The sequence below is a fragment of the Octopus bimaculoides genome, chromosome 5, assembly GCF_046866305.1.
Source record: "Octopus bimaculoides isolate indiv1 chromosome 5, ASM4686630v1, whole genome shotgun sequence".
Classification (NCBI taxonomy): domain Eukaryota; kingdom Metazoa; phylum Mollusca; class Cephalopoda; order Octopoda; family Octopodidae; genus Octopus; species Octopus bimaculoides.
In genome coordinates, this window is record NC_142932.1 from 64,586,919 (window position 1) to 64,614,889 (window position 27,971).

The following is a 27,971-nucleotide window of genomic DNA, read 5'->3' on the forward strand; positions in this document are numbered from 1 at the left end:
GCACCTGGCTTTCGTTGACATGGAGAAAGCCTTTGACAGGGTCCCCCGATCCCTTATCTGGTGGTCAATGAGGAAACTTGGGATAGAAGAATGGTTAGTGAGAGCTGTGCAAGCCATGTACAGAGATGCTGCCAGTAAGGTGAGGGTTGGAAATGAGTACAGCAATGAATTCCGGGTAGAGGTAGGGGTCCACCCAGGTTCCGTCCTCAGCCCCCTCTTATTTATCATAGTCCTCCAGGCAATCACAGAGGAGTTCAAGACAGGTTGCCCCTGGGAGCTCCTCTATGCTGATGACCTTGCCCTAATTGCGGAGTCACTATCAGAACTAGAGGAGAAGTTTCAGGTGTGGAAACAAGGTCTAGAATTGAAGGGCCTTAGAGTCAACCTAGCTAAAACCAAAATCCTAATAAGTAGGAAGGTAGATAAAACACAAACCCCTTCAGGTAGATGGCCCTGCCCAGTATGTAGAAAAGGAGTAGGTAGTAACTCTATAAGATGTATCCGGTGCAAGCTACGGACACATAAGAGGTGCAGCAACATCAAAGGCAGGTTAACTAGCAAGTTAGTTTTTGTTTGTGGCAGATGTTCAGGTGCAATAAAGACTGTAAACAAACAGGAAACAACTTCTATCTCATTCCAGGGTGAAAAACTAGAGGTAGTCGATAGCTTCCGCTATCTGGGTGACCAAGTTAGTAGTGGGGGTGGGTGCGCTGAAAGTGTAGCTGCTAGAATAAGAATAGCCTGGGCAAAGTTTAGAGAGCTCTTACCCCTGCTGGCGACAAAGGGACTCTCACTCAGAGTAAAAGGCAGACTGTATGACGCATGCGTACGAACAGCCATGCTACATGGCAGTGAAACATGGGCTGTAACTGCTGAGGACATACGTAAGCTCGCAAGGAATGAAGCCAGTATGCTCCGTTGGATGTGTAATGTCAATGTGAATACCCGTCAGAGTGTAAGTATCTTGAGAGAAAAGCTGAACATTAGAAGCATTAGTTGTGGTGTGCAAGAGAGACGATTGCGCTGGTATGGACATGTGGTGAGAATGGATGAGGATAGCTGCGTGAAAAAGTGCCACACCCTAACAGTTGAGGGAACCCGTGGAAGAGGTAGGCCCAGGTAGACCTGGGCTGAGGTGGTGAAGCAAGACCTTCGTACATTGGGCCTCACCGAGGCGATGACTACTGACCGAGACCTTTGGAAATGTGCTGTGCGTGAGAAGACCCGGCAAGCCAAGTAAGATCGTTGCCAGTGCCCCTGGACTGGTTCTTGTGCGGGTGGCACATGAGATGCACCATTTTGAGCGTGGCCGTTGCTAGTACCGCCTGACTGGCTCCCGTAGGATTTTCGAGCGAGATCGTTGCCAGTGCCCCTGGACTGGCTTGTGCGGGTGGCACATAAAAGACACCATTTCGAGCGTGGCCGTTTTCGTGCGGGTGACACGTAAAAGCACCCACTACACTCTCTGAGTGGTTGGCGTTAGGAAGGGCATCCAGCTGTAGAAACTCTGCCAAATTAGATTGGAGCCTGGTGTTGCCATCTGGTTTCACCAGTCCTCAGTCAAATCGTCCAACCCATGCTAGCATGGAAAGCGGATGTTAAACGATGATGATGATGATGATGATGATGATAGCTCTCTTCATAACTTTTATGACCTACTCCAGCAATTTGATAGTGCTGTAATTACTTGTAAAGCATCTCCTTTACCCTTGTAACAGCTGGTTATAACACTGCAACACCATCATTGATTATGACACATTCCTGAACAATCTGATTTACTTATATGAGTAACTAGGCCATATCCTACCCAAATATGTTAAGCATTTCAGCCTTGATTCCTGAAGGAACATGCGCTTTTCCTGTATCCCTATTTTAATTGCATATATCATCATCATCATCATCATCGTTTAACGTCCGCTTTCCATGCTAGCATGGGTTGGACGATTTGACTGAGGACTGGTGAAACCAGATGGCTACACCAGGCTCCAATCTGATTTGGCAGAGTTTCTACAGCTGGATGCCCTTCCTAACGCCAACCACTCAGAGAGTGTAGTGGGTGCTTTTATGTGTCACCCGCACGAAGGCCAGTCAGGCGGTACTGGCAACGGCCACGCTCAAAATGGTGCAATTTATGTGCCACACGCACAAGAGCTAGTCCAGGGGCACTGGCAATGATCTCGCTCGAAAATCCCACGAATGCCAGCCAGGCGGCACTGGCAACGGTCACGCTCAAAATGGTGCATTTCATGTGTCACCCGCACAAGAGCCAGTCCAGAGGCACTGGCAACGATCTCGCTCGAAAAATTTCATGTCACCCGCACAAGAGCCAGCCCAGGGGCACTGGCAACGATCTCGCTTGAAAATCCTACGACGGCCCTGCACAAGAGCCAGTCCAGGGGCACTGGCAACAGTCTCGCTCGAAAAACTTAATGTGTCACCCGCAAAAGAGCCAGTCCAGGGGCACTGGCAACGATCTCGATCGAAAATCCCACGAAGGCCAGCCAGGCGGCACTGGCAACGGCCACGCCCGAAATGGTGCATTTCATGTATAACCCGCACAAGAGCCAGTCCAGGGGCACTGGCAACGATCTCGATTGAAAATCCCACGAAGGCCAACCAGGCGGCACTGGCAACGGCCACGCCCAAAATGGTGCATTTCATGTGTCACCCGCACTTCAGCCAGTCCAAGGGCACTGGCAACGATCTCGCTCGAAAAATTTCATGTCACCCGCACAAGAGCCAGCCCAGGGGCACTGGCAACGATCTCGCTTGAAAATCCTACGACGGCCCTGCACAAGAGCCAGTCCAGGGGCACTGGCAACAGTCTCGCTCGAAAAACTTAATGTGTCACCCGCAAAAGAGCCAGTCCAGGGGCACTGGCAACGATCTCGATCGAAAATCCCACGAAGGCCAGCCAGGCGGCACTGGCAACGGCCACGCCCGAAATGGTGCATTTCATGTATCACCCGCACAAGAGCCAGTCCAGGGGCACTGGCAACGATCTCGATTGAAAATCCCACGAAGGCCAACCAGGCGGCACTGGCAACGGCCACGCCCAAAATGGTGCATTTCATGTGTCACCCGCACTTCAGCCAGTCCAAGGGCACTGGCAACGATCTTGCTCGAAAATCTGACGAAGGCCAGCCAGGCGGCACTGGCAACGGCCATGCCCAAAATGGTGCATTTCATGTGTCACCCGCACATGAGCCAGTCCAGGGGTACTGGCAACGATCTCACTCGAAAAATTTCAAGTGTCACCCGCACAAGAGCCAGTCCAGGGCCACTGGCAACGATCTCGCTCGTAAAATTTCATGTCACCCGCACAAGAGCCAGTCCAGGGGCATTGGCAACAATCTCGCTCGAAAATCCTACGACGGCCCTGCACAAGAGCCAGTCCAGGGGCACTGGCAACAGTCTCGCTCGAAAAACTTAATGTGTCACCCGCAAAAGAGCCAGTCCAGGGGCACTGGCAACGATCTCGATCGAAAATCCCACGAAGGCCAGCCAGGCGGCACTGGCAACGGCCACGCCCAAAATGGTGCATTTCATGTGTCACCCGCACTTCAGCCAGTCCAAGGGCACTGGCAACGATCTTGCTCGAAAATCTGACGAAGGCCAGCCAGGCGGCACTGGCAACGGCCACGCCCAAAATGGTGCATTTCATGTATCACCCGCACAAGAGCCAGTCCAGGGCCACTGGCAATGATCTCGATCGAAAATCCCACGAAGGCCAGCCAGGCGGCACTGGTAACGGCCACGCCCACAATAGTGCATTTCATGTGTCACCCGCACATGAGCCAGTCCAGGGGCACCGGCAACGATCCCACTCGAAGGACCATACACATGCTGCGGGCACAAGTGCCAGAAAGGCGCACGATTTCGATTTCGCTTTCCCCAATAAGTCTTCGCAAGCTGAGTTTCTTGTCCAATGAAGGAGACGGCGTTGGCATGGGTGCCAGTCGTCGAATTTAACTCGATTTCGATTTCACTTGCCTCAACAGGTCTTCGCAAGTGGAGTTTGGTGTCCAATGAAGGAAGGTACGCATAAGTGGACTGGCTGAGGCCATAGATTTAGGTCTCAGTTGGCTTGCCGAGTCTTCTCACGCACAGCATATTTCCAAAGGTCTCGGTCAGAAGTCATCGCCTCGGTGAGGCCCAATGTTCGAAGGTCGTGCCTCACCACCTCATCCCAGGTCTTCCTGGGCCTACCTCTTCCGCAGGTTCCCTCAACTGCTAAGGTGTGGCACTTTTTCACACAGCTATCCTCATCCATTCTCGCTACATGACCATACCAGCGCAATCGTCTCTCTTGCACACCACAACTGATGCTTCGTAAGTTCAACTATTTTCTCAAGGTACTGATACTCTGTCTAGTATGCACACTGACATTACACATCCATCGGAGGATACTGGCTTCATTCCTTGCGAGCCTACGCATGTCCAGTCACGGCCCATGTTTCACTGCCATGAAGCATAGCTCTTCGTACACATGCGTCATACAATCTGCCTTTTACTCTGAGAGAGAGACCCTTTGTTGCCAGCAGAGGTAAGAGCTCTCTGAACTTTGCCCAGGCTATTCTAATTCTAGCAGCTACGCTGGATCTTTTTTAGAACGGGGGCCACATTTTTCATTAACGAAACACTTTGAAACTTGGAACACTGGTAGAATGTGTCATATAAAACATCTTTTTCTCTTAGTCTTCTTAAAAAACAAAAGAAATCCCTAAGTTATTCCATGTTAAAGTTGTCGTATTTCTGTAATTTCAACCAATCACTGACGTCCATTCAGCCAATATACATTAAGTGCCGACTACATAAACAAACGATTCTGAAACAATTCTATCGGTGATAGGGTTAGGGTTAGGGTTAGGGTAAAACAGCAAATTTAAAAAGAAAAAAGCAAAACGAAGCTATGGAAATTAAATACGCTTTACACCGCTTAATCAGCCAAAGGAGTAAATATAAACAACTGAATACTTGTCAGTGATTGGTTGAAATTATCGAAATAAGACAATTTTTTACATGAAATAAATTCGAAAACAAAAATATTTTTCTGTTCTATAACACAAAATAGAGAAGTATACGAAGTTTGAAAGTCTTTCGGTACCAAAAACACTACGTAAAACATTAATGAAAAATGTGGCCCCCGTTTTAAAAAAGATACACTACGCTTTCAGATGAGATCGGGGGACCCTGTCAAAGGCTTTCTCCATATCAACGAAAGCCAGGTACAGAGGTTTAGCCATGGCTAGGTATTTCTCCTGCAACTGTCTCACTAGAAATAAGGCATCAGTAGTGCTTTTACCTGGCACGAACCTGAACTGCATTTCATCTAATCTGACTCGCTCCCTAAGTTCTTTGCCAGTGAGGAACCTCGCAGAACCTCCTCTCCATCGTACTTCCTGGATGCACCCCCACTGCTAATTTGGTCACCATAATAGCAGAAGCTATCAATCACTTCTAGTTTTTCTCCCTGTAATGTGGCAGAAGATGTTTTCTGCACATTCACAGTGTTTATAGCTCCTGAACATCTGCTACATACAAAAACTAACTTCCTAGTTAACCTTCCTTTGATATTGCTGCACCTCTTATGTGTCCATAGCTTGCACTGGGTGCATCTTATAGAGTTACTACCCACTCCTTTTCTACAGATCGAGCATGGCCATCTACCCGAAGGGGTTTGTGTTTTGTCTGCCTTCCTACTTATTAGGACTTTGGTTTTAGCTAGGTTGACTCTAAGGCCATTCGATTCTAGTCCTTGCTTCCACACCTGAAACTTCTCCTCTAGTTCTGATAGTGACTCAGCAATTAGTGCAAGGTCATCAGCATAGAGGAGCTCCCAGGGGCATCCTGTCTTCAATTCCTCTGTTATAGCCTGGAAGACTATGATAAATAGGAAGGGGCTGAGGACAGAAACTTGGTGGACCCCTACCTCCACTCGGAATTCTTCACTGTACTCATTGCCAACCCTCACCTTACTGACAGCGTCTCTGTACATGGCTCACACAGCTCTCACTAACCATTCTTCTATCCCTAGTTTCCTCATTGACCACCAGATGAGAGATCGGGGGACCCTGTCAAAGGCTTTCTCCATATCAACGAAAGCCAGGTACAGAGGTTTAGCCATGGCTAGGTATTTCTCCTGCAACTGTCTCACTAGAAATAAGGCATCAGTAGTGCTTTTACTTGGCACGAACCTGAACTGCATTTCATCTAATCTGACTCGCTCCCTAAGCAGTTGAGCTATGACCCTCTCCGTGACTTTCATTACCTGATCTAAAAGCTTGATACCTCTATAATTATTTGTATCTAAAGCGTTACCTTTACCTTTGTAGCAGTTGACTATGGTGCTGCTACACCAGTCATTGGGTATGACTCCTTCGTGTATCACCTGGTTCGTAATACAGGTGACTAGGCTATAGCCGACACTGCCAGATATTTTGAGCATCTCTGCAGTGATTCCTGATGGGCCAGGGGCTTTCCCTGTCTTCATATTCTTAATTGCTTTATCTACCATGGTACTGTCAACTCGGATAGCTGGTCCCTCTGTTGGATCGACATACGGCAGGCTCTCTTCCTCCCATTCATTCTCTTTATTAAGCAATCTATCGTAGTGGCATCTCCAAACTTCTTTCTTTGCAGCCTCATTTAGTGCAAGCGTACCATCATCCATGCGAACACATTTCTCTCCTACGACATCACTATTCTCTCTCCTACAGTGTCTTGCAACACGAAATACCTCAAGTCTTTGGTCCTCACGGCGCAGAACATTGGCAAATCTTTTCTTATCTGCTTCCCCTCTGGCTAAATAAACCTGTCGCCTAGCTTCCCTTCTGGCATATTGGTACAATTCCCTGCTACCACCGTTCTTCCAGTCCTTCCAAGCCTGTTTCTTTTGTCTAATAGCTCTGTCTACCTCCTTGTTCCACCACCACGTTATTTTCGGTCGAGAAGAGACTTTACCCCAGCCACAGATCTGGTCGGTGGCTCTCAGCAGGTTGTCCCGCAGAAATCTCCAATTGTCTTCCACGTTGTATGATGCTATATCCCCTTCTATTTTGTCAAAAGCTTCAAGTAACTTGTCTCTAAGTCTCTGTCCATTTGCAGGGTCTTTAAGCTTCCACACCCTTCTCCTCCAAGCCGGTCTACTTCTGGGCACCCATTTTGCCTTGATCCCGAAGTCGCTAACTACTAATCTATGTTGTGGAGTACATTCTTCGCCAGGGAAGGTTTTGGCATTTATAAGCCGCCCTCTTTCCCTATTTCTGGCGAGGATGTAGTCGATTTGGCTAGAGTGTCTGCCAGATCGGTAGGTGACTAGGTGACTGGCAGGTTTCCTGAAGTTGGTATTGCAGACCATAAGATCGGTTGCATCACAGAACTCCAGCAGTCTGGTTCCCTCCTCGTTGCGGGAACCAAAGCCATAGCCTCCATGTATGCCATGGAAGCCTCCAGCACGACGTCCGACATGACCATTGAAGTCTCCAGCCACAAAGAGAAGGTCCCTGTCACTCGTCAACGAGGTAGTTTGCAAGAGGGTGTCATAGAATTGGTCTTTCAGCCCATCCGGGAGCCCCGGTTGAGGGGCATAGGCTGAGATGACAGTAGCTAATCTATGATGAAGTACTAGTCTAATCTTAAGTACTCTGTCACATACTCTAACTACCTCAATTACCTTATCAACCCATTTCTCTGCTAGAAGTATTCCTACGCCCCCGACCCCGTCAGTATTCCCTGCCCAGAAAATCTTGTACCTGTGTTCTTTGCCAGTGAGGAACCTCGCAGAACCTCCTCTCCATCGTACTTCCTGGATGCAGCTCAAATCTACCCGTCTCCGTTCAAGCATCTCAACAATCTCACCAGACCTACCTTTCAGCGTGCCGACGTTGAGAGTGCCAATCCTGACAGTGTGGGAGGAGTGGGTGTCAGAGGAGTTGGCCCGTGTGACCCTGGGATGGGGGAAAGCAGTGTCGGGTACCTGAAAAGAAAGCTTGCATTTGGCAGAATTCATAAAACAAAACAATACCTACAACTTTCATATACTACCCAATCTTTATGCGCTATAAGGTCGATAAGAGGGGAGGGTAGTTATAAGGTCACTAGCAGTGTTCACGGGAGACAGCTAAGGATGGACGATGATCTAAAGTTCCGGTACTGGTGGAGGGGGTAGGAGGGCGGGCGTACCGGGAGTTTTGTGAGCTTCTTCTTGAGCTTCTTCTAGAGCTTCTTCTAGGGTTCTATCAGCATAGAAATTCCAATATGAATTGGGATGAAGATTGGAAGGTGGAGTGGTTATAATAGGTTTGGGGACACGTACAAGTCGAAGAGGAAGCGGGGGAAAGAAAGTAGTGATTCAGAGAGAGAGGGGGAGAGAGAGAGAGAGAGAGAGAGAGAGAGAGGAACAGGCAACAGTACATCACACTGGCAAGGTTTCTTGCGTACTTAGAGACAAAGTTGAATGAGACACAGCAGTGTTTAAACCATGAGATTAAATGCTTAAATCGGTAACAGAAATGAGAGTTAAATCGTAATTTTTAAAGGGAGGACAGACAAAATTTCAGGCAGGTTTGGGATAAAGAGCATAACTTCAAGAAGGTGGGAGGGAAGGCGATAACTTGGGTGAGGTAGAGGAAGGAAATACACAAATAGTCATGAATTTAAATCGGTAACAGAAATGAGTTACATCGTAATTTTTAAAGAGAGGGATAACTTGGGTGTGGTAGAGGCCAGAAATACATAAATAATCATGAATTTAAGACAGTACAGAGATATGGAAGGGAAGAAATGTATAGATAGAGAAACGGGGGGGGGGCACAGCAAGAAGGAGTAATATATAAAAAGATGTCTTCGCTATTGTCCATGTCTTGTCTTGGAGAGCTTCTTCTTGGGTTCTATCAGCATAGAAATTCATATATATATATATATATATATATATATATATATATATATATATATATATATATATATATATATATAGTGAGAATTTACAAAAAAAGCAAAAGACGAAGATAGGTGTGTAAACAACAAACAGATGTATTAGTTTAACGGTCTGGAAGTGAGAAAGTCTTTTACATTTCGAGCCTACACTGTTCAATAGAAAGGAACGCAGAAGTAAAACAGGGAGAGAAAATAGGAAAAGGTTTAGTGGCTACTCTTTTATTCTTTTACTGGTTTCAGTCATTTGATTGTGGCCATGCTAGAGCACCGCCTTTTTAGTTGAGCAAATCGACCCCAGGAATTATTCTTTGTAAGCCTAGTACTTATTCTATCAGCCTATTTTGCCAAACCATTAAACTACAGGGACGTAAACACACCACCATCAGTTGTCAAGTGATGCTTGGGGGGCGGGACAAGCACAGACACACAAAAGTATACACGCACATACATACATACATATATATAATAATAATATTAGGGAATAAATTCCAAAACACACACATATATATATATATATAATAATATTAGGGAATAAATTCCAAAACTTACAGGGAAAAATTCAATTTAGCAATACTAAATCAAATTTCCCAATATAAAATATATATATATAATTTAGAGAAAAACCACTATTCAATAATTCAATAAAGAAGAATTTAATTCATACCCTCCACAAAATAAATATATCATAAAAACCTTATTCAAAAAATCAATAAAAATACATAAAAGAATAACTAGTAAACGGTATAAAATGACTACGCACATTTTGTGGCTATATTTTCAAATAGATAACTACTAAAACCAATTCAATTAATAATTCGATTAATAATCAAATCGATCTACAGTTAAATCTAAGAATAGTCACTCATCAGGTCTAAGATAAAATAAAAATAATAATAATAAAAATCAATGTACATATTGTAACTTATACTAAATATCTAAAAAAAAATACTTGTTTTAACAATAAATAAATAAATAATCATAAAACATTTAACAATATTTTTAAAAATAAAAACACAACTTATCTTATCGAAGAATTGCTGTAAACTAAAATTTTCAACGCAATACGTAGAACTTAGTGTTTATACGAAATGTATCACGTGAAAATACGGCGTAAATAAAAAATTATGGAATAATGAGATAGAAATATGTATTTAAACCGTTAAGATGACTTAATGTATTGTACATAATATTTTTTGATTTTAGTTCCCATATATATTTACTAAGGCCAGTGGAATTAATTAAATTTCTATTCTTAAAAGAATTCATATGTTGAGCCACCCGTAATTTAATTTTATTACAAGTTGACCCTATGTAAATAGTATTTAAATTATAACCATTCCTATTATTATAATCAATCCAAGTCACTACACATTTAATATTACATCCTCCAAATTACAGTTATTATTAAATTTACATTTATTTTTATCTCTAAATGTGCAATTATGTTCTGGTCTGTATTATTATTATTATTATTATCATTATTATTATTGGAATAATTACTTGATTTGCTTTTGTGAAACCTATTCAGCTTAAATTTAATAAATTTAATTAATTCTACTGGCCTTAGTAAATATATATGGGAACTAAAATCTAAAAATATTATGTACAATTTAAATTGGGAGGTAGTTTGTAAGGTAGTGCTTCTTGTTTATTATGTACTAATGAATTTAAGGAGATATTATTAACTGATAATAAAGAATTGATTAATTCCCTAAATGAATGAAAAATTAAATGCAGACCTAAGTTAAATTACTTATATAAGTTTAGTTGAGTTGTGTATTTATATGAACCCTATTTTATGTTACTAATTGTTCTAGTTATGATTTGTAGTAGTAGAATGTGTATAAATTAGCACAAAATTATAAAGGATATATTACATATTTAGAATAACATTAAACTAAGATGTTTATAAAATAAATAAATTAATTAATTAATGTAAATAGATTGAATTATTGTAATTTAGCTTCATTTTGTATATAAAATATGATGTATTTTACGCATTTTAGATTTAAGTTATTTAGACTTTAGTATTTTTAAGTACAGTTAATTTTTTTCCTTATTCTCACATCTAAAATACATTAAGTCATCTTAAGGCTTTAAATACACATTTCTATCTCATTATTCCATAATTTTTAATTTACGCCGTATTTTCATGCGATATATTTCGTATAAACATTAAGTTCTACGTATTACATTTAAAATTTCCGTTGGAAATTTTAGTTTACAGCAATTCTTCGATAAGATGCGTTTTTACTTTAAGAAATATTGCTAAATGTTTTTCAATTATTTATTTATTTATTGTTAAAACAAGTATTTTTTTTTAGATATTTAGATATTTAGTATAAGTTACAATATGTACATTGATTTCTTTATTATTATTTTTATTTTATTTTAGACCTGACGAGCGACTATTTTTAAATAGATTTAACTGTAGACCGATTTGATTATTAATCGAATTATTAATTGAATTGGTTTTAGTAGTTATCTATTTGAAAATATAGCCGTAATCATTTTATACCATTTACTAGTTATTCTTTTATGTATTTTTATTGATTTTTTGAATAAGGTTTTTATGATATATTTATTTTGTGGAGGGTATGAATTAAATTCTTTATTGAATTATTTAATAGTGGTTTTTCTCTAAATTACATATATATATATATATATATATATATATATATCTGGCTCTTGTGCGGGTGACACATGAGGTTTCTCGAGCGAGATGAGCGTGGCCGTTGCCGGTGCCGCCTGACTGGCCTTCGTGCGGGTGACACGTAAAAGCAACCACTACACTCTCTGAGTGGTTGGCGTTAGGAAGGGCATCCAGCTGTGGAAACACTGCCAGATCAGATTGGAGCCTGGTGTGGCCGTCTGGTTTCACCAGTCCTCAGTCAAATCGTCCAACCCATGCTAGCATGGAAAGCGGACGTTAAACGACGACGACGATGTATGTGTGCTGTGCGTGAGAAGACCCGGCAAGCCAAGTGAGATCGTTGCCAGTGTCCCTGGACTGGCTCTTGTGCGGGTGGCACATAAGATGCACCATTTTGAGCGTGACCGTTGCCAGTGCCCCCTGACTGGCCTTCGTGCGGGTGACATGTAAAAGCACCCACTACACTCTCTGAGTGGTTGGTGTTAGGAAGGGCATCCAGCTGTAGAAACTCTGACAAATTAGATTGGAGCCTGGTGTTGCCATCCGGTTTCACCAGTCCTCAGTCAAATCGTCCAACCCATGCTAGCATGGAAAGCGGACGTTAAACGATGATGATGATGATGATGATGATGATGATATATATATATATAGGACAGGCTTCTTTCAGTTTTCGTCTACCATATCAACTCACAAGGCTTTGGTCGGCCCGAGGCTATAGTAGAAGACACTTGCCCAAGGTACCATGCAGTGGGACTGAACTCAAAACCATGTGGTTGGTAAGCAAGCTACTTTATTTCATTAGCGATTTGCCATGAAGGCATTACAAAGAGGGGACGAACAAGGACAGACAAACATAAGGGGGAGTAGCTTAAATGTTATTTTTACAAAAATATTATGATTAAAAATTAGTGTAAAAATTAGACACAAGAATCATTGCGTTTTGCAATGAGGCATCTAGAAGGAAGGCACCCAACCATCCTGGTAGAACCTTTGCTTCCCAATTGACCTAACTTACTTGGTGCCAATCGCACTCAGCTTGTGTTCCACAGACTTCCATCTTTTCGCAAACATATCCCGTGACAGGCACTTCCTTTCCAGGTTGATCTTACAACTGAGGTGGTAACTGAAAAAGTTAACCAACCCCTGGCCAGAGACAAAGGTACCTGTCACTATACCTTTCACACGCGTCTTCCATACAGTTTCTTTCAGTATGGCTACTACGCAGAAAAAACAGGCCTTCCTTTCCCTGTTAAGGAAAGGACGAGGTACAGTCTTGATAGACTCAGCTGATAGCTGTACTCTTCCTATCACTGACAACAGTTGTTCTGCAAAAGCTATCAGTCCTGACAACTCCGAACACTCCACGAATGCGTCAAAGACGGTTTTCCTATCTTCCTCACATGTCGGGCATGTCGGCGAGATGGCACTTCCATGCCTTGACAGCTTGTTGTGAACGGGTAACGCCGCTCGGAAATATTGCCAAGCCAGGGATTTCTGGTAATTATCCAGATACCCAGGCCCGAACGTTCTCCTAAACAGGCTGACCAACTGACTTTCATTGTAGCCCAGGGTGTCCCCCAAGGCGTCTTCTGACATAGATTCCACTAACCCGCTATAAAAGTCCGCGGTGGAACTCCTGCTGCCGGCATTGCCCGCCCGAGAGAGTAGCTGGAGCGCCTGGTGGCACTCCAAATGCCAGTCTCCCAGCTTAGGTCTCTGCTTAATCCATGTATCAATGTCCGTTAGGGACACTAACTTGGGGAGGAAGAACCGAACGTGCGGTGACCACACCTGTTCTCCATCCAGGTAAAGCCAGAGGTGCCTCAACCTTAACGCGAATTTTCGCATCCTCAGCCAAGGTATCCCTAGCCCACCCTTCAGCGGTTTCTGGCAGCAGACAGAGCGCTTTACAAGTGGTTTTCCTCCTTTCCACAAAAAGCGGAAAAGGATTCTCTCCAACTTGTTCAGCCACAAATCGGGGCAAGGCACCACGGTCAGGCGCTAGGTAATTACTGATGCTATAAACATCTGCACCACCTCTGCCCTTCCTAGCAAGGATAATGCCCATCCAGAGTAGGTCTGGGTTAGAGCAGTCACCTTGCTGGCCACCTCGCTCCAATTTTTCTCTATCTGGAGGTCTGGACCTATCCAGACTCCGAGCAACTTAACAGGACCTTGCGTCCAATGCTCCACAATGTTATTGGACGCCATCGGCTTGCCCCTCCAGGTGTCGAGTTGCAAACCGACCGACTTGTCCTTGCCACCGCCTCGTAACATTTGATGGCCTTTTCCACCACTGGAATCTGGCCTTCATCCACCACGATGATGGAGATGTCATCCGCATACGCTGTAGCTCTCCTTCCACACCAAAGATCAAGCGGAGCTCCCCCTAGTGCCTCCAACTTCCACAGCAAGGGCTCCAGAGTCAACACATACAGAAGTGGGGATAGGGGACACCCCTGACGAACTGAACACTCGATCCTGAACGGTTTCGAAAAGAACCTGTTCACCTTGACAACAGACTCTATGTCACTGTACAAAGCAGCAATCCAACCGTGGAAGGTCGGGCCTAGGCCAGCCTTCTCGAGGACTGCCGCCAAGTACCGATGGTCGACCCTATCAAACGCCTTAGACTGGTCTAAATGCACCAGTGCCCCTCCTGCTAAGCCAGAAAGTTTCCTTACCCTCTCTAAGGAGTAGCGTATAAGGTGGAGATTGTCGTGGATCGACCTGCCCGGGATAGCACAAGTTTGTGCTTCCCCAACAAGTTCTCCCACGACCCGCGCCAACCTTTTCGCTAGCACGTTGGCCAAAATCTTTCACTCTGTGTTTAACAGAGTTATGGGCCTAAAGTTCCCTATCTCGTTCCCCTTGCTTGGGTCCTTTCTCATCAACGTCACTGCCCACCGGCTCGCAGACTTGGGAATTCTCCCATTCTGCTGCCTGTTGGCGTAAATGCTGGCCAGTAGGTGCCCGAACAAGTCTGGCATACTTTTATAAAATTCATAGGGCAGACCATCGAGACCCGGCGACTTGTCTCTGGGGCATTCACGCAGCACCTCAATCACCTCCTCGGCTGTGATTGGCCCTTCACAGCACTCAGCCTTCCTTGCCAAGAGACGCGGGCCACCAGACAGGAAGTCCTTGAGGGCCTCACCATGATCAAGCGTCCAGCCCCTCCCAAACAACTCAGTAAAGTGCTCTTGAAGCGCCTCACACATCTCGTCCCGTTCCTTGACTGTGCGTCCTTTTTCGATAACAAGAGACCTTATTGTGGCGTCGTTGCCACGCTGGGTTTCTACCATGTGGGCCCATCCGGCAACGTTAATTCCCTTTCGGCCCAATGCTCTCACTTTAGCCCGAACTCTACACCTCTCATGTTTGGCTATGAGGTGACGGTCTAATGCCGTTCTCGCTGCCAGAATGTGGGATGCAGAGCCCAACCTCAGCACCTCTTCTAAGTTCTTCACTAGCTGCCCATCTACTCTAGTCCTATCTAGTCTTAGCTATTTGCTAAACCTAATAGACTCGAAACAAATGGCTCTTTTGAGGGCGAACCAGCACCGGTTATTAACCACGGTACCGGTTAACGCCCTCTGTACTAACTCCTTAATCCGACTACGGTATGCCTCACAAGTCAAAATAGTCTTGTTCAGCTTCCAGTAGCCAGGTCCTCTACTAGTTGTACTATCTATGTCCAACCTACACTTAACCATTCTATGATCAGTGTAGGACACTTGGACAAGTTGTGGACAAGTAAAACTAGGCTTATCTATAATTCTTATTACTATCCTATCTAGGTGAGACTTGAACCTTCCGTCGCCACTCATCCAGGTCCACTGTGGCATGTTCGGATGTTCAAGCCTGTAACGGTCTGCCAGCTGAAATCGCTTAAGCAGATCGACGAGACATGAGTTCACTTTTCTATCAACTGAGCCGACGTTATCGATGCGAGCGTCAACAATAGTGTTGAAGTCCCCTAACACCACTAATGTCTTCGACGTCACGAGAAAGCCCTCTAGGCGCCAATAAAAGTCAGTTTGGAAACCTCTAGCGCATGGTGCATAGAGTCCGATCAGCCTGAAGGCCTTACTACTGTATGTCACATCAAGGACGACCAGCCCACCTTCCGGGTCCACATAGACTGTACTTGTCTGCAGAGCCAAGCCATTTTGGATCAATAACACTACACCCCCTCGTCCCCTGGTCTGGCCAGGAGACATGATTTTCTCATAGCCATTCAGGAGGGGGGAGAAGGTTCGTAGACTGTCCAGCTTGATCTCTGTAGCAACCATCACATGTATATCGTGCGATCTGAAGTCGTCAAGGAAACATGCCTGCTTCCACTTTGAACACAGACCACGCACATTTAAACATCCAATGTTAAGAGAGGCCATTTGAAAGAAGAAAAGGTTCTACTTACGTTTTACCGGAGAGGTTGGCGCCGATCTCGCCATGCGCTTGTCAGCCCCTCCCCTTTCCTCCTTCTCTAAGTATTTTGGCAACTTGTCCAATTTCCTGATTGATTTCGGGTGCCAAGCCTTCAGCTGCCTGAATGTTTCTTTGCCAATCCAGGCACATCTTTGCTTGTGTCCCTCCAGTTGTTTATAAAGTCTTGTAGTGTGGTGTGGCAACACTACGTCCCTGATATAGTCGTCTCTCGTATCGAACTCGATCAACACAAGTTCGCTTTTCATGTCATCATCATAATAATTTTTTTTTCCTTCTTTTTTTTTCTGGGTCAGCTGGGCGGGATTTTTTGGGTGTCTGTGGTGTCTTGTCTGTGTTGTTTTTATTTTTTGTAGGGGATGTGAACAGGGACAGTTCATGTGTTCTTTTTTTCCTATTTTTTTCCACAGTTCTAAACTCTCCCTCTGATGTTGCCATGCTGTTTTCTGGGGGAGTTATATTGAGTTCAGGTGGTGCCGCAATTTTCACAGGGGGGGGGGGGGTAGTGTGGGGGCGTATGCGGGGACTGGGTAATTTTTCCAGTTTGTTGTGGGGTAGGCACCGAAACAGAGGAAGTGGGATTTTTTGTTAGTGTCGGGGGTCGATGAATTTGTGAGGATGGGGTTTTTTGGGGGGTTTTCTGAAGGGCCTGGTGTCTGTGCTCCTTCTCTTCTTTTCTTTACTTCCGGACAATCCACTTGAATGTGACCCTTTTTGCCCTCAACCTGTACCTTAAGGGCCACATTCTCACCCACGAGCACCCTTTCGGGAAGTTCCTGAAGGTCTTCTTGTGTCCCCTGAATAAGGATGTTGATGCTTCTTCCCAGCCGATATTGCGGGGAAGAGCATGATACTTGTAATATGTTTATTTTTTCTGCCCTGTTGAACAACAGGGCAGCCACCACCTCTACAGGGTCGACTTCTGATATTTTTACTCTTGATATTCTGCGACCCATGTAGGTCGGAAGAAGTATCACCTCTTTCGTTTTTAGGGGACACACCGAGTGCCCTCGGGCCACCTCTTCCCCTGAGAAACGAACCTCTATGACTCCATATGCCCGTCCCCTGGCGATATAAACTATGTCTCTCCAAATCGGGGACAGGCATTTTTCGATGGTATCTTTTTCGAAATGTTTAAACCTTTTGTCTTTTGGACAAAAGGTTTTAAAAATCACGATCCGTTTCTCCGTATTAATAACCGAAGCTGAGGGTGATATTTTTATATCAGCACCCTCCTGCTTCAATCTTTTAAACAGCTCACCGAGCTTGTTTATATCGATTTCGATATTTTCAGTTGCCACTTCGGCAACCGCTGAATATTTTTTCGCCATGTTTTCATTCTCAACGAATGACTCATTTTGCAAAATAACTTGAATTGACCTAATAATATTTTTCCCACGCAAACCGGGAAACCTATGAAAAAATAATTTTCAAGCTGTGAAAAAAAAAATGTTCTCCTCCGGAGGGGCACAGAACATTCTAAAAAGACTATTCACAGTTTTTTTTTTTTTTTTTGGCAATAGTATTTAAAAATAAAGATGCCACAATGGTCAACAAAGTCAATGTATATATTTTTGAAATATTTCCGGATAAAACTGGGAAAAAATATGGTTCAACAGTTCAGTAATGGCAATCCTTCACGGAACAACAGCAATAATAGCTATAACAAAGTGAACAATGGCAGCAAAAATTCTTACCGGCAGACAGAAAAAAAAAAAAACTCCGAACAGGTGTTAGGTAAGCGAGATACTTTTCACTGTCCACGTGGACTCCTTTTACGAAATAAATTCAATAGACATAATAGCAGTTTTTAACACAAACTGGGAATCCTATGAAGAAATATTTTTAAACAGGGAAACCTATGAAAAAATATTTTTCAAACTGAGAAAAAATGTTCTCTTCTAAAAGAGGACAAAGATGTTTCAAATTCCATCCCCGTTAAGGAGAGGGGCACAGAATAATCTAAAAAGACTATTCACTGTTTTTTTTTTTTTGGCAATAAAATTTAAAAATAAAGATGCCACAATGGCCAACAAAGTCAATGTATATATTTTTGAAATATTTCACGGTAAAAACGGGAAAAAATACGGTTCAACTGTTCAGTAATGGCAATCCTTCACGGAACAACAGTGATAACAATTATAACAAAGCCAACAATGGCAGCAAAAGTTCTTACCGGCTGGCAGAAAAAACACGTCCTAACAGGTGTGAGGTAAGCAAGCTACTTACCACACAGCTACTCCTGCACCTATATATATAAATTCATGATACTGCATATCATCACATCTGTGTTTGCTTTCTTACAAAAATGAATTCTGTTTAACCCTTTATTGTTCAGATTAATTTGTCAAATGTAATGCTTATCTGTTCACATTAATTTTGATTTATTCAGGTTCAAGTGGGGTGTCCACAATATTTGCATGTAACTTTGTTAATTTTCTACATACAAATTTGAAATTTTATAAATGGGTGCTTATATACCAGTGGTTCATAGTTACATAATTTTAGCTGATCTTTCTGACTAAATTTGACTTTCATGGGCAGGTAAATTTAATTAACAGGTAGGTTGCTTACCAACCACATGGTTCCGGGTTCATTCCCACTGCGTGGCATCTTGGGCAAGTGTCTTCTACTGTAGCCTCGAGCCGACCAAAGCCTTGTGAGTGGATTTGGTAGACGGAAACTGAAAGAAGCCTGTCGTATATATGTATATATATATATATATATATATATATATATATATATATATATATAAATTTAAGGAATGGAGAAAAGGCATGTTATAATTGCATACTTTATTCCTACATATGTTTCAAAGGATTACAACCTATGTGATCCATAGGGATCTGTGATATTAAAATTGTAACCTTCTCTTCAGGGAATGCATGGGAATCATCTTAAACGTAAGACATTATGACCGAGTATGAAAACAATAGATGGATAAGGTTATGACGTGATTCATTTGAAAAAAACCGTTAGAGAATTGGACGCTACCGGATAGTGGGTTGGACAACACATACATATGTAGGAATAAAGTATGCAATTATAACATGCGTTTTCTCCATTCCTTAAATTTTTAAGTATACTCAAATACCCAAAATTTCAAGGAGATCCTGCCTTAAAAACAGGAACTACACCACAGTTATTTTGTGTTCTTTGCTACATTGGTTTCTATTAACCCATTTATTCTATCCGAAGAATTTTTATTCATTAAGATAGAAATACATATAATTAAATATATATATATATATATAAATATATATATATATATATATATATATATATATATATATGTGTGTGTGTGTGTGTATATTTGTGTGTCTGTGTTTGTCCCCCCAACACCGCTTGACAATCGATGGTGGTGTTTTTACATCCCCGTAACTTAGCGGTTTGGCAAACGAGACCGATAGAATAAGTACTAGGCTTACAAAGAATAAGTCCTGGGGTCGATTTGCTCGACTAAAGGTGGTGCTCCAGCACAGCCACAGTCAAATGACTGAAACAAGTAAAAGAGTAAACACTAAAATTCATATTTTTAATATATCTCACCTGTTTGATTTGTTACTAAAGTTATCCCAGATGTCAACCGCCAACAATTTTACTTTTTCAAGGTGCAATCGGTACAAGATTTTATTCTTTTTCTATATTTCATTCAAACGTTTTCGTTGAAAATAAAGTACAAAACTCTTTTACTAGTCAATATACCATTGGCTATGTACTCTTATACAATTTAACAAATTCATTTATGTAACAGAATGCATCTAATAAAAAAAATCTCATTAACAGGTAAGACAAAGTTGAATACAAGTGTGTAACATACTGAAAATTAATATTTCTCACTTTCACATATTATTTATAATAAAATGAAAAGGAATATACAAAATTATATAATTATGACATATTTCTGTCATGAAACTGTCCAAAGCCCCTTTAAACAAGGGCACTTTGCAAAAGGAACACATGTACGAAGTTTCTATCTGATACCCTTTTGCAGTTTTCCTTTTTTTTGCAGCGAACACAGTCTGCAAACTTTTTTCCTTCCATTTATTTTTTCAACTTTATGAAAGTCAATATTTTCTGTTGATATCCACCTCAGTTAATTTTGCTTTTCTCCCAGTTCTGTGTTTTCTAGAAGAAAAGCCCTCACGTAACTGAGATGTGGAATTTCAAGTGGTCGTAGTCCTTTGGTGGCAGAGGTACGTTTGGAACTTTTTACATATACAATATATGAATTTACAATAGTTAAATTAACTAGAAACCACAAAATGTACCTTCACCATTTCTTCCCATGTCGACCAACTAGGTAACATGCCCAATATTCATCGGATTAATCAACCCCACCCATATATTTGTTATAACAAATATTCACTAGCAGTTTCCCCTCAGCACCAACACCAGGTTGTTCATTAGAAGACAGAAATAAAATCTGTCTTTTGTCTTTGAATTAAAAAATTTTCTTTTTGCATTTGTAAAATGTCCCCTCTTTTTTTAAATTTTGTTTTCATTTCACGGGATAAACCTTTACAGTTTCCCATAACAGTACTGCATGTGTAAATACTTACACAGGCAAGATTTTCTGCCAAAGCCACTGAAGAAAAAAAAAGGGTCTAAATAGAGGCATCGGTGCTGATGGTGAAATGGTCCAGTAAGAGCCCATACAACATCATGTCCCAATCCATGCAGTATGTTTCCATTATATTTTTTACCCATGTAAACATCGAAGTTTACACAATATCCAGTCTCTGATTCACAAACTTCCCATACCTTGATCCCCCATTTAGTAGGTTTGGCAGGCATGTACTGCCGAAAATGTACTCTGCCCTTATAGCCTATCATGGCTTCATCTACACTGAGATTTTTCCCCAATAGATACACAGCTTCATAATTATTAACAAGTAAATCAATTACAGGACGTACTTTGTACAGGGGATCGTAGTTTGGGTCGTTTTTACTGGGGGCATTAGCAGAATCAGTTAAATGCAAATACTGAGATATGTTCGAATACCTCGTTTTTGACATTATACTTGAGATATAAGGATTGCCATACCTTATATCAGGACTCAAGTAGTTCCACAATTGAGGAAGCTGTTTAACACCAAACATTGTATTAATTGTGAAAAACGCTCTCATTTCCGCAGGATAAGTTGGCTGCCATAGTGGATCATCTCTTCCACGAACAGAAATTAAACGTTGCGCATATTTGTTTGTTTCCTCCATAACATTTTCAGAAAAACTTTCTGGTAAAAATAAAAATAGATAGTCCAATGGTTGTGCATCAGGAGGTAAATTGTGTTGTGGACCAGTGTTTTCTGTGAAATCAGGAATAGTGATTGGTGTTGTAATCTTTGACCACATTGCCATGTTTACGATATCATTTTCATCACTTTCGTTCTCAAAATCTTCCTTGTCCGACAAATAATCACTAATATCGATATCATATTCATCCAAAGACAAAATACTTTTGTTTTCATTTATATTTTCTATATCGTCAAGAGTAAGACCTTCAAAGTCAGAATCGCTACTTGCTGACACCATTTCTTCAACAACTAAGGTACACACTTCTCTTCAAACGTTGAAAAAAACCATGTAGTCTAAACAATTTCACAGTATTTATACTTGAATAAAGATGGGAAAGGCTTCATTTCGCACTATCTCAAATGTTACGAGAATTGAATAACGTGATTTGTTTATTTTTTATTGAATAACATGATTTGTTTATTTCGTAGAGCAGTCGGATACAGCCGGCTTGAACAAATAAAGGGGAATTAATTTGGCCGGTTACGGCCGGTTTGAACACTAAAGGGATAAGCAAGCATTTCTGTCTTTGCATACAGCATTAACTACATATTTTTGTTTACAATGACTAAGTACTGAGATGACAAGCCTGTAGACTAAGTACTGACGTGACCAACTTGTGCTACATAGTCAATCAATTGCTGTGTGTGCATGTGAGAAAGAGAGAGAGCATGTACTGTGTATTCCAAGCCCAGAAAAAAGATTCAAATTATGTCATGTTTAGTTTTATGTCATGTTTTTTCATTTGTTTTATTTTTTACTAAAGTTAAAAAAGAAAAAGAGACATCTATGGTAACACAATATGATATAATTTTGAAATCTATCTTCAAGCAGTTTATCTTTAAAATTATGAAAATTATAAGAGACATGATAGATATATGGTATTTATTTGTGGATATTCCACATCTAATGTGAGTATCATAATTACAATAACAAACCCTTTATCCCTACAGTGAAACATCTTAAGAAAGATAAATGAAGCAACAGAAAATTAGTAAAATAGCTATACAAACCACATGGATTCCAAGCAGACATGATTATTCGACGATCATTTGGATTGCTCTTAATCTGATTTATAACTTGTTTCAATTGGTCGACTCCTTTTGATACATAATCACAGTGCATATTTTGGTATTCGGCACCAAAATGACGCCACTGGAATCCATAAACAGGACCTAAATCACCTGAAAGATAAAACAACCTTCATGTTGAGTTATTCTAAATTCATACATTTTTCATGTCTGACTGCTTCAATATTTAAATAATCAACAATATTTTAATTAACTCGTGTCGACTTTCAGAGTGCAGATTTTTCTTGTGCTAATTGGCCCAGTTCTTGACTAAATACTGTTGTAGATTAGGTCCACCTATTAGCAATAATCATTAGCTAGCTGACTTCTCCCTAAATATGCAATATTCTCCCAATTTAATACAGTGATGCTAGTATCCCTGTTTCCACTTGCAGGATAAATGATAGCAAGGACCATAACAGGAAATTTAAGGGGCCTGCCATCCTGAAATTGTGGCACAACTACAATTTCCATTTGATTGTGACTGATTTTGATTTTGATTTTACTTGACTCAATAGGTCTCTTCAAACACAGCGTGTAGCCCAACAATTCAAAGGTACTTTTTAAATGGGCTGAAAAGAGACAACATATTACAAAATCAGCTCCTTCTTATAGGCTTAGCAACAAGATATATTTTTTATGCCTTGAACATAAAAAAACATATTATGAAAATGAATAACTCTCTATTGAATTCAAGAGATGAAAAAGTTTTTTCTTGTAAACATATGTCATATTTCTTTTTATTAACCTTAAATAAGTTTTCTCCACCACCCCCACTTCCTCATACTTGATCTTATTCTAATTACCCTCCTTAGTTCTTCGTATAATACTCCACCTTTACATATATACTACCTTTATCTATGTGTTCTATTATTTAATAACTTCTATATTAATTATTTTACAATGCCTGGTTATTCATAGGCTATTCCCCACCCCTAATATTTTATTACCTTTTCACACTTTTTTATTAATTATATAACCTCTACCAGAAATTCACTTTTCTTCCCCCTTTACTAAATACATCAGTTAAATATTCTAACCACTACTTTAAATATATACACACACATATATTTTTTAGTAGGTTGTATTTTTTATAGACTTTTTATTTTTTTCACAGTATGCTCTTAAATACACTTCTCTCACCCATTATAATTATTACTACTTATTAATTTTCATAACTAATTTTTCCTGATCTCTTTGATATTTTCATTTTTGTTTTATTTTATTCTCCTGATATCCAAGTTTATTCCTTAATATTGAATTTTTTTGGTGTATATTATATCCCATTTTTTTTACTTATTACTCATATAGCTAATTCTTTTTCGTTTGTCATATAATATGCTATTATTATACATTTGTACATGCATATACATATATACTTTTATGCCCACATTTGCATGTATATAAATGTATATACATGTATATGTATATATGGGTCTATATGCATATGCTTGCATGTGAGTATATGTATGTACATGTGTATGTGTGTATATATCTATATATAGATATATAATAATGTATATAAGTGTGTGTATTTTTTACACATTTTTATTTTTTGTGTACGTATCTATATGTATATCTTTGTGTGTATATGTATACATTTTTCCATATATACTTGCATGTGTTTTTTTGTGTGTATGTGTTAGTCTATATATGTAGGTTTGAGTGTATGTGTGTGTTTTTTGGCCTGTGTATATGTATGTATGTGTAAATGTATACGTGTTTACTCCCCAAGAATAATATTTTCCTGAATATACATTTAGCATTATCTCCTCCTACACTATAACTCTCTGACCCATATATTAATTTTTTTTTTTAAATCCGTTATTACGAATTATTTATCAACAATTGTTTTCTAACAGTAGTATCTATTTTTCGGCGATCTTTCGATCATCAGCATCATCGTTTAACGTCCGCTTTCCATGCTAGCATGGGTTGGACGACTTGACCGAGGACTGGTGAAACCGGATGGCAACATCAGGCTCCAATCTAAATTTGGCAGAGTTTCTACAGCTGGATGCCCTTCCTAACGCCAACCACTCAGAGAGTGTAGTAGGTGCTTTTACGTGTCACCTGCACGAAGGCCAGTCAGGCGATACTGACAACGGCCACGCTCGAAATGGTGTCTTTTATGTGCCACCCGCACAAGCCAGTCCAGGGGCACTGGCAACGATCTCGCTCGAAAATCCTACGGAAGCCAGTCAGGCAGTACTGGCAATGGCCACGCTCAAAATGGTGCATCTTATGTGCCACCTGCACAAGCCAGTCCAGGGGCACTGGCAACGATCTCGCTCGAAAATACTACGGAAGCCAGTCAGGCGGTACTGGCAACGGCCACGCTCAAAATGGTGCATCTTATGTGCCACCCGCACAAGAGCCAGTCCAGGGGCACTGGCAACGATCTTACTTGGCTTGCTGGGTCTTCTCACGCACAGCACATTTCCAAAGGTCTCGGTCAGTAGTCATCGCCTCGGTGAGGCCCAATGTACGAAGGTCTTGCCTCACCACCTCAGCCCAGGTCTTCCTGGGCCTACCTCTTCCACGGGTTCCCTCAACTGTTAGGGTGTGGCACTTTTTCACGCAGCTATCCTCATCCATTCTCACCACATGTCCATACCAGCGCAATCGTCTCTCTTGCACACCACAACTGATGCTTCTAATGTTCGGCTTTTCTCTCAAGATACTTACACTCTGACGGGTATTCACATTGACATCACACATCCAACGGAGCATACTGGCTTCATTCCTTGCGAGCTTACGTATGTCCTCAGCAGTTACAGCCCATGTTTCACTGCCATGTAGCATGGCTGTTCGTACACATGCGTCATACCCCTTTGTCGCCAGCAGGGGTAAGAGCTCTCTAAACTTTGCCCAGGCTATTCTTATTCTAGCAGCTACACTTTCAGCGCACCCACCCCCACTACTAACTTGGTCACCCAGATAGCGGAAGCTATCGACTACCTCTAGTTTTTCACCCTGGAATGAGGTAGAAGTTGTTTCCTGTTTGTTTACAGTCTTTATTGAACCTGAACATCTGCCACAAACAAAAACTAACTTCCTAGTTAACCTGCCTTTGATGTTGCTGCACCTCTTATGTGTCCATAGCTTGCAACGGGTACATCTTATAGAGTTACTACCTACTTCTTTTCTACATACTGAGCAGGGCCATCTACCTGAAGGGGTTTGTGTTTTATCTACCTTCCTACTTATTAGGATTTTGGTTTTAGCTAGGTTGACTCTAAGGCCCTTCAATTCTAGACCTTGCTTCCACACCTGAAACTTCTCTTCTAGTTCTGATAGTGACTCTGCAATTAGTGCAAGGTCATCAGCATAGAGGTGCTCCCAGGGGCAACCTGCCTTGAACTCCTCTGTGATTGCCTGAAGGACTATAATAAATAGGAGGGGGCTGAGGACGGAACCTTGGTGGACCCCTACCTCTACCCGGAATTCATTGCTGTACTCATTTCCAACCCTCACCTTACTGACAGCATCTCTGTACATGACTCGCACAGCTCTCACTAACCATTCTTCCATCCCAAGTTTCCTCATTGACCACCAGATAAGGGATCGGGGGACCCTGTCAAAGGCTTTCTCCATGTCAATGAAAGCCAGGTACAGAGGTTTATCCTTGGCTAGGTATTTCTCCTGCAGCTGTCTTACTAGAAATAAGGCATCAGTAGTGCTTTTACCTGGCACGAACCCAAACTGCATCTCATCTAAATTGATTCGCTCCCTAATTAGTTGGGCTATGAACCTCTCTGTAACTTTCATAACCTGATCTAACAGCTTGATGCCTCTGTAATTATTTGTATCTAAAGCGTCACCTTTACCTTTGTAGCAGTTGACTATGATGCTGCTACACCAGTCATTGGGTATGACTCCTTCGTGTATCACCTGGTTCGTAATACGGGTGACTAGGCTATAGCCAACACTGCCAGATATTTTGAGCATCTCTGCAGTGATTCCTGATGGGCCGGGGGCTTTCCCGGTCTTCATACTCTTAATTGCTTTATCTACCCTGGTACTATCAACTCGGATAGCTGGTCCCTCTATTGGGTCGACATACGGCAGGTTCTCTTCCTCCCATTCATTCTCTTTATTAAGCAATCTATCGTAGTGGCATCTCCAGACCTCTTTCTTTGCATCCTCATTCAGTGCAAGCGTACCATCATCCATGCTAACACATTTCTCTCCTACGACATCACTATTTTCTCTCCTACACTGTCTTGCAACACGAAATACCTCGAGTCTTTGGTCCTCACGGCGCAGAACATTGGCAAATCTTTTCTTGTCTGCTTCCCCTCTGGCTAAATAAACCTGTCGCCTAGCCTCCCTTCTGGTACATTGGTACAATTCCCTGCTACCACCGTTCTTCCAGTCCTTCCAAGCCTGTTTCTTTTGTCTAATAGCCCTGTCTACCTCCTTGTTCCACCACCACGTTACTCTGGGTCGAGAGGGGACCTTACACCACCCACAGATCTGGTCGGTGGCTTTCAACAGGTTGTCCCGCAGAAATCTCCAATTGTCTTCCACGTTGTATGATGCTATATCCCCTTCTATTTCGTTAAATGCTTCAAGTAACTTGTCTCTAAGTCTTTGTCCATTTGCAGGGTCTTTAAGCTTCCACTGATGATACCAGTCCAGAAACCACGCGTGTTTATTTACATCACTTCGGCATTTTCCGTAAAAAGTGTTGGGTTAGGGAAGTGGGAAAGGACGCGAAAGAGATAGAGAGCGCGCGATTTCTTTTGAAGTTGGCATGTGTGTGTGTATGTAATGTTGCTGGTATGTGTATGTGTGAGAGAGAGAGAGAGAGAGAGAGAAAGAAAGAAAGAAAGAGAGATAACTGAAATTATTTTTATTTCCTTTTTATACTGAGTATGCGAGACAGACGAGGACGAGGGGTTGGGCTTTGAGAGACTTTGCAGATGATATGGCGCTACTTTCACAAACATATAGCCAAATGCAAAATAAAACGTCAAAATTAGAAGTAATAGCTTCCAAACTAGGATTGAAAGTCGCGTTAATGAAGAAAACAGTTAATGTATTGAATTAGAAACCAGTGAACTAGAGGATGTAGCCGAGTTTACGTATTTAGGTAGTAAGATAACGTTCTCAGGCGGCACCGACGAAGATATTAGGACGAGAATAAATAGAGCAAGGACCGCTTTTCAACTGTTAAAAAAAGTACGGAGCGCAAGTGTAATTTCAATAAAGAACAAAATGAGAATTTTTAACACTAACGTAAAAGCAGTGTTATTGTATGGGGCTAAGACATGGCGAACAACAGTTAAGTCAAATAAGCAAATACAATCATTCATCAACAGGTGCTTGCGTAGTATACTTAAAATCAGATGGCCCAAACACATAAGCAATATGGAGCTATGGCAAAGAACAAATCAAGTTCCGATTAGAGAGCAAATATTTAAGAAAGAGTGGAAGTGGATTGGTAGAACAATTAGAAAGGATGCGCCAAATGCAGCAAAAAGTGCTTTACAGTGGAATCCGGATGGATATAGAAAGAGGGGTAGGCCTAAGAACTCGTGGCGTAGATCAACACAAAAGGA

The 27,971-nt window shown here is 41.6% G+C and overlaps 1 protein-coding gene across 5 annotated transcripts in view; it reads right to left on the reverse strand.

Moving 5' to 3' along the window:
* The window catches only part of LOC106877648 (thymidylate synthase), a 165,528-nt gene that overhangs the window by 54,163 nt on the left and 83,394 nt on the right, over nt 1-27,971 (reverse strand). For all 5 annotated transcript variants that reach the window (XM_089352348.1, XM_089352350.1, XM_089352352.1 and 2 more), the window contains one exon: nt 22,348-22,518. In XM_089352348.1, the coding sequence (XP_089208474.1) occupies nt 22,348-22,518 (171 nt within the window). The remainder of the gene's footprint in view (nt 1-22,347; nt 22,519-27,971) is intronic.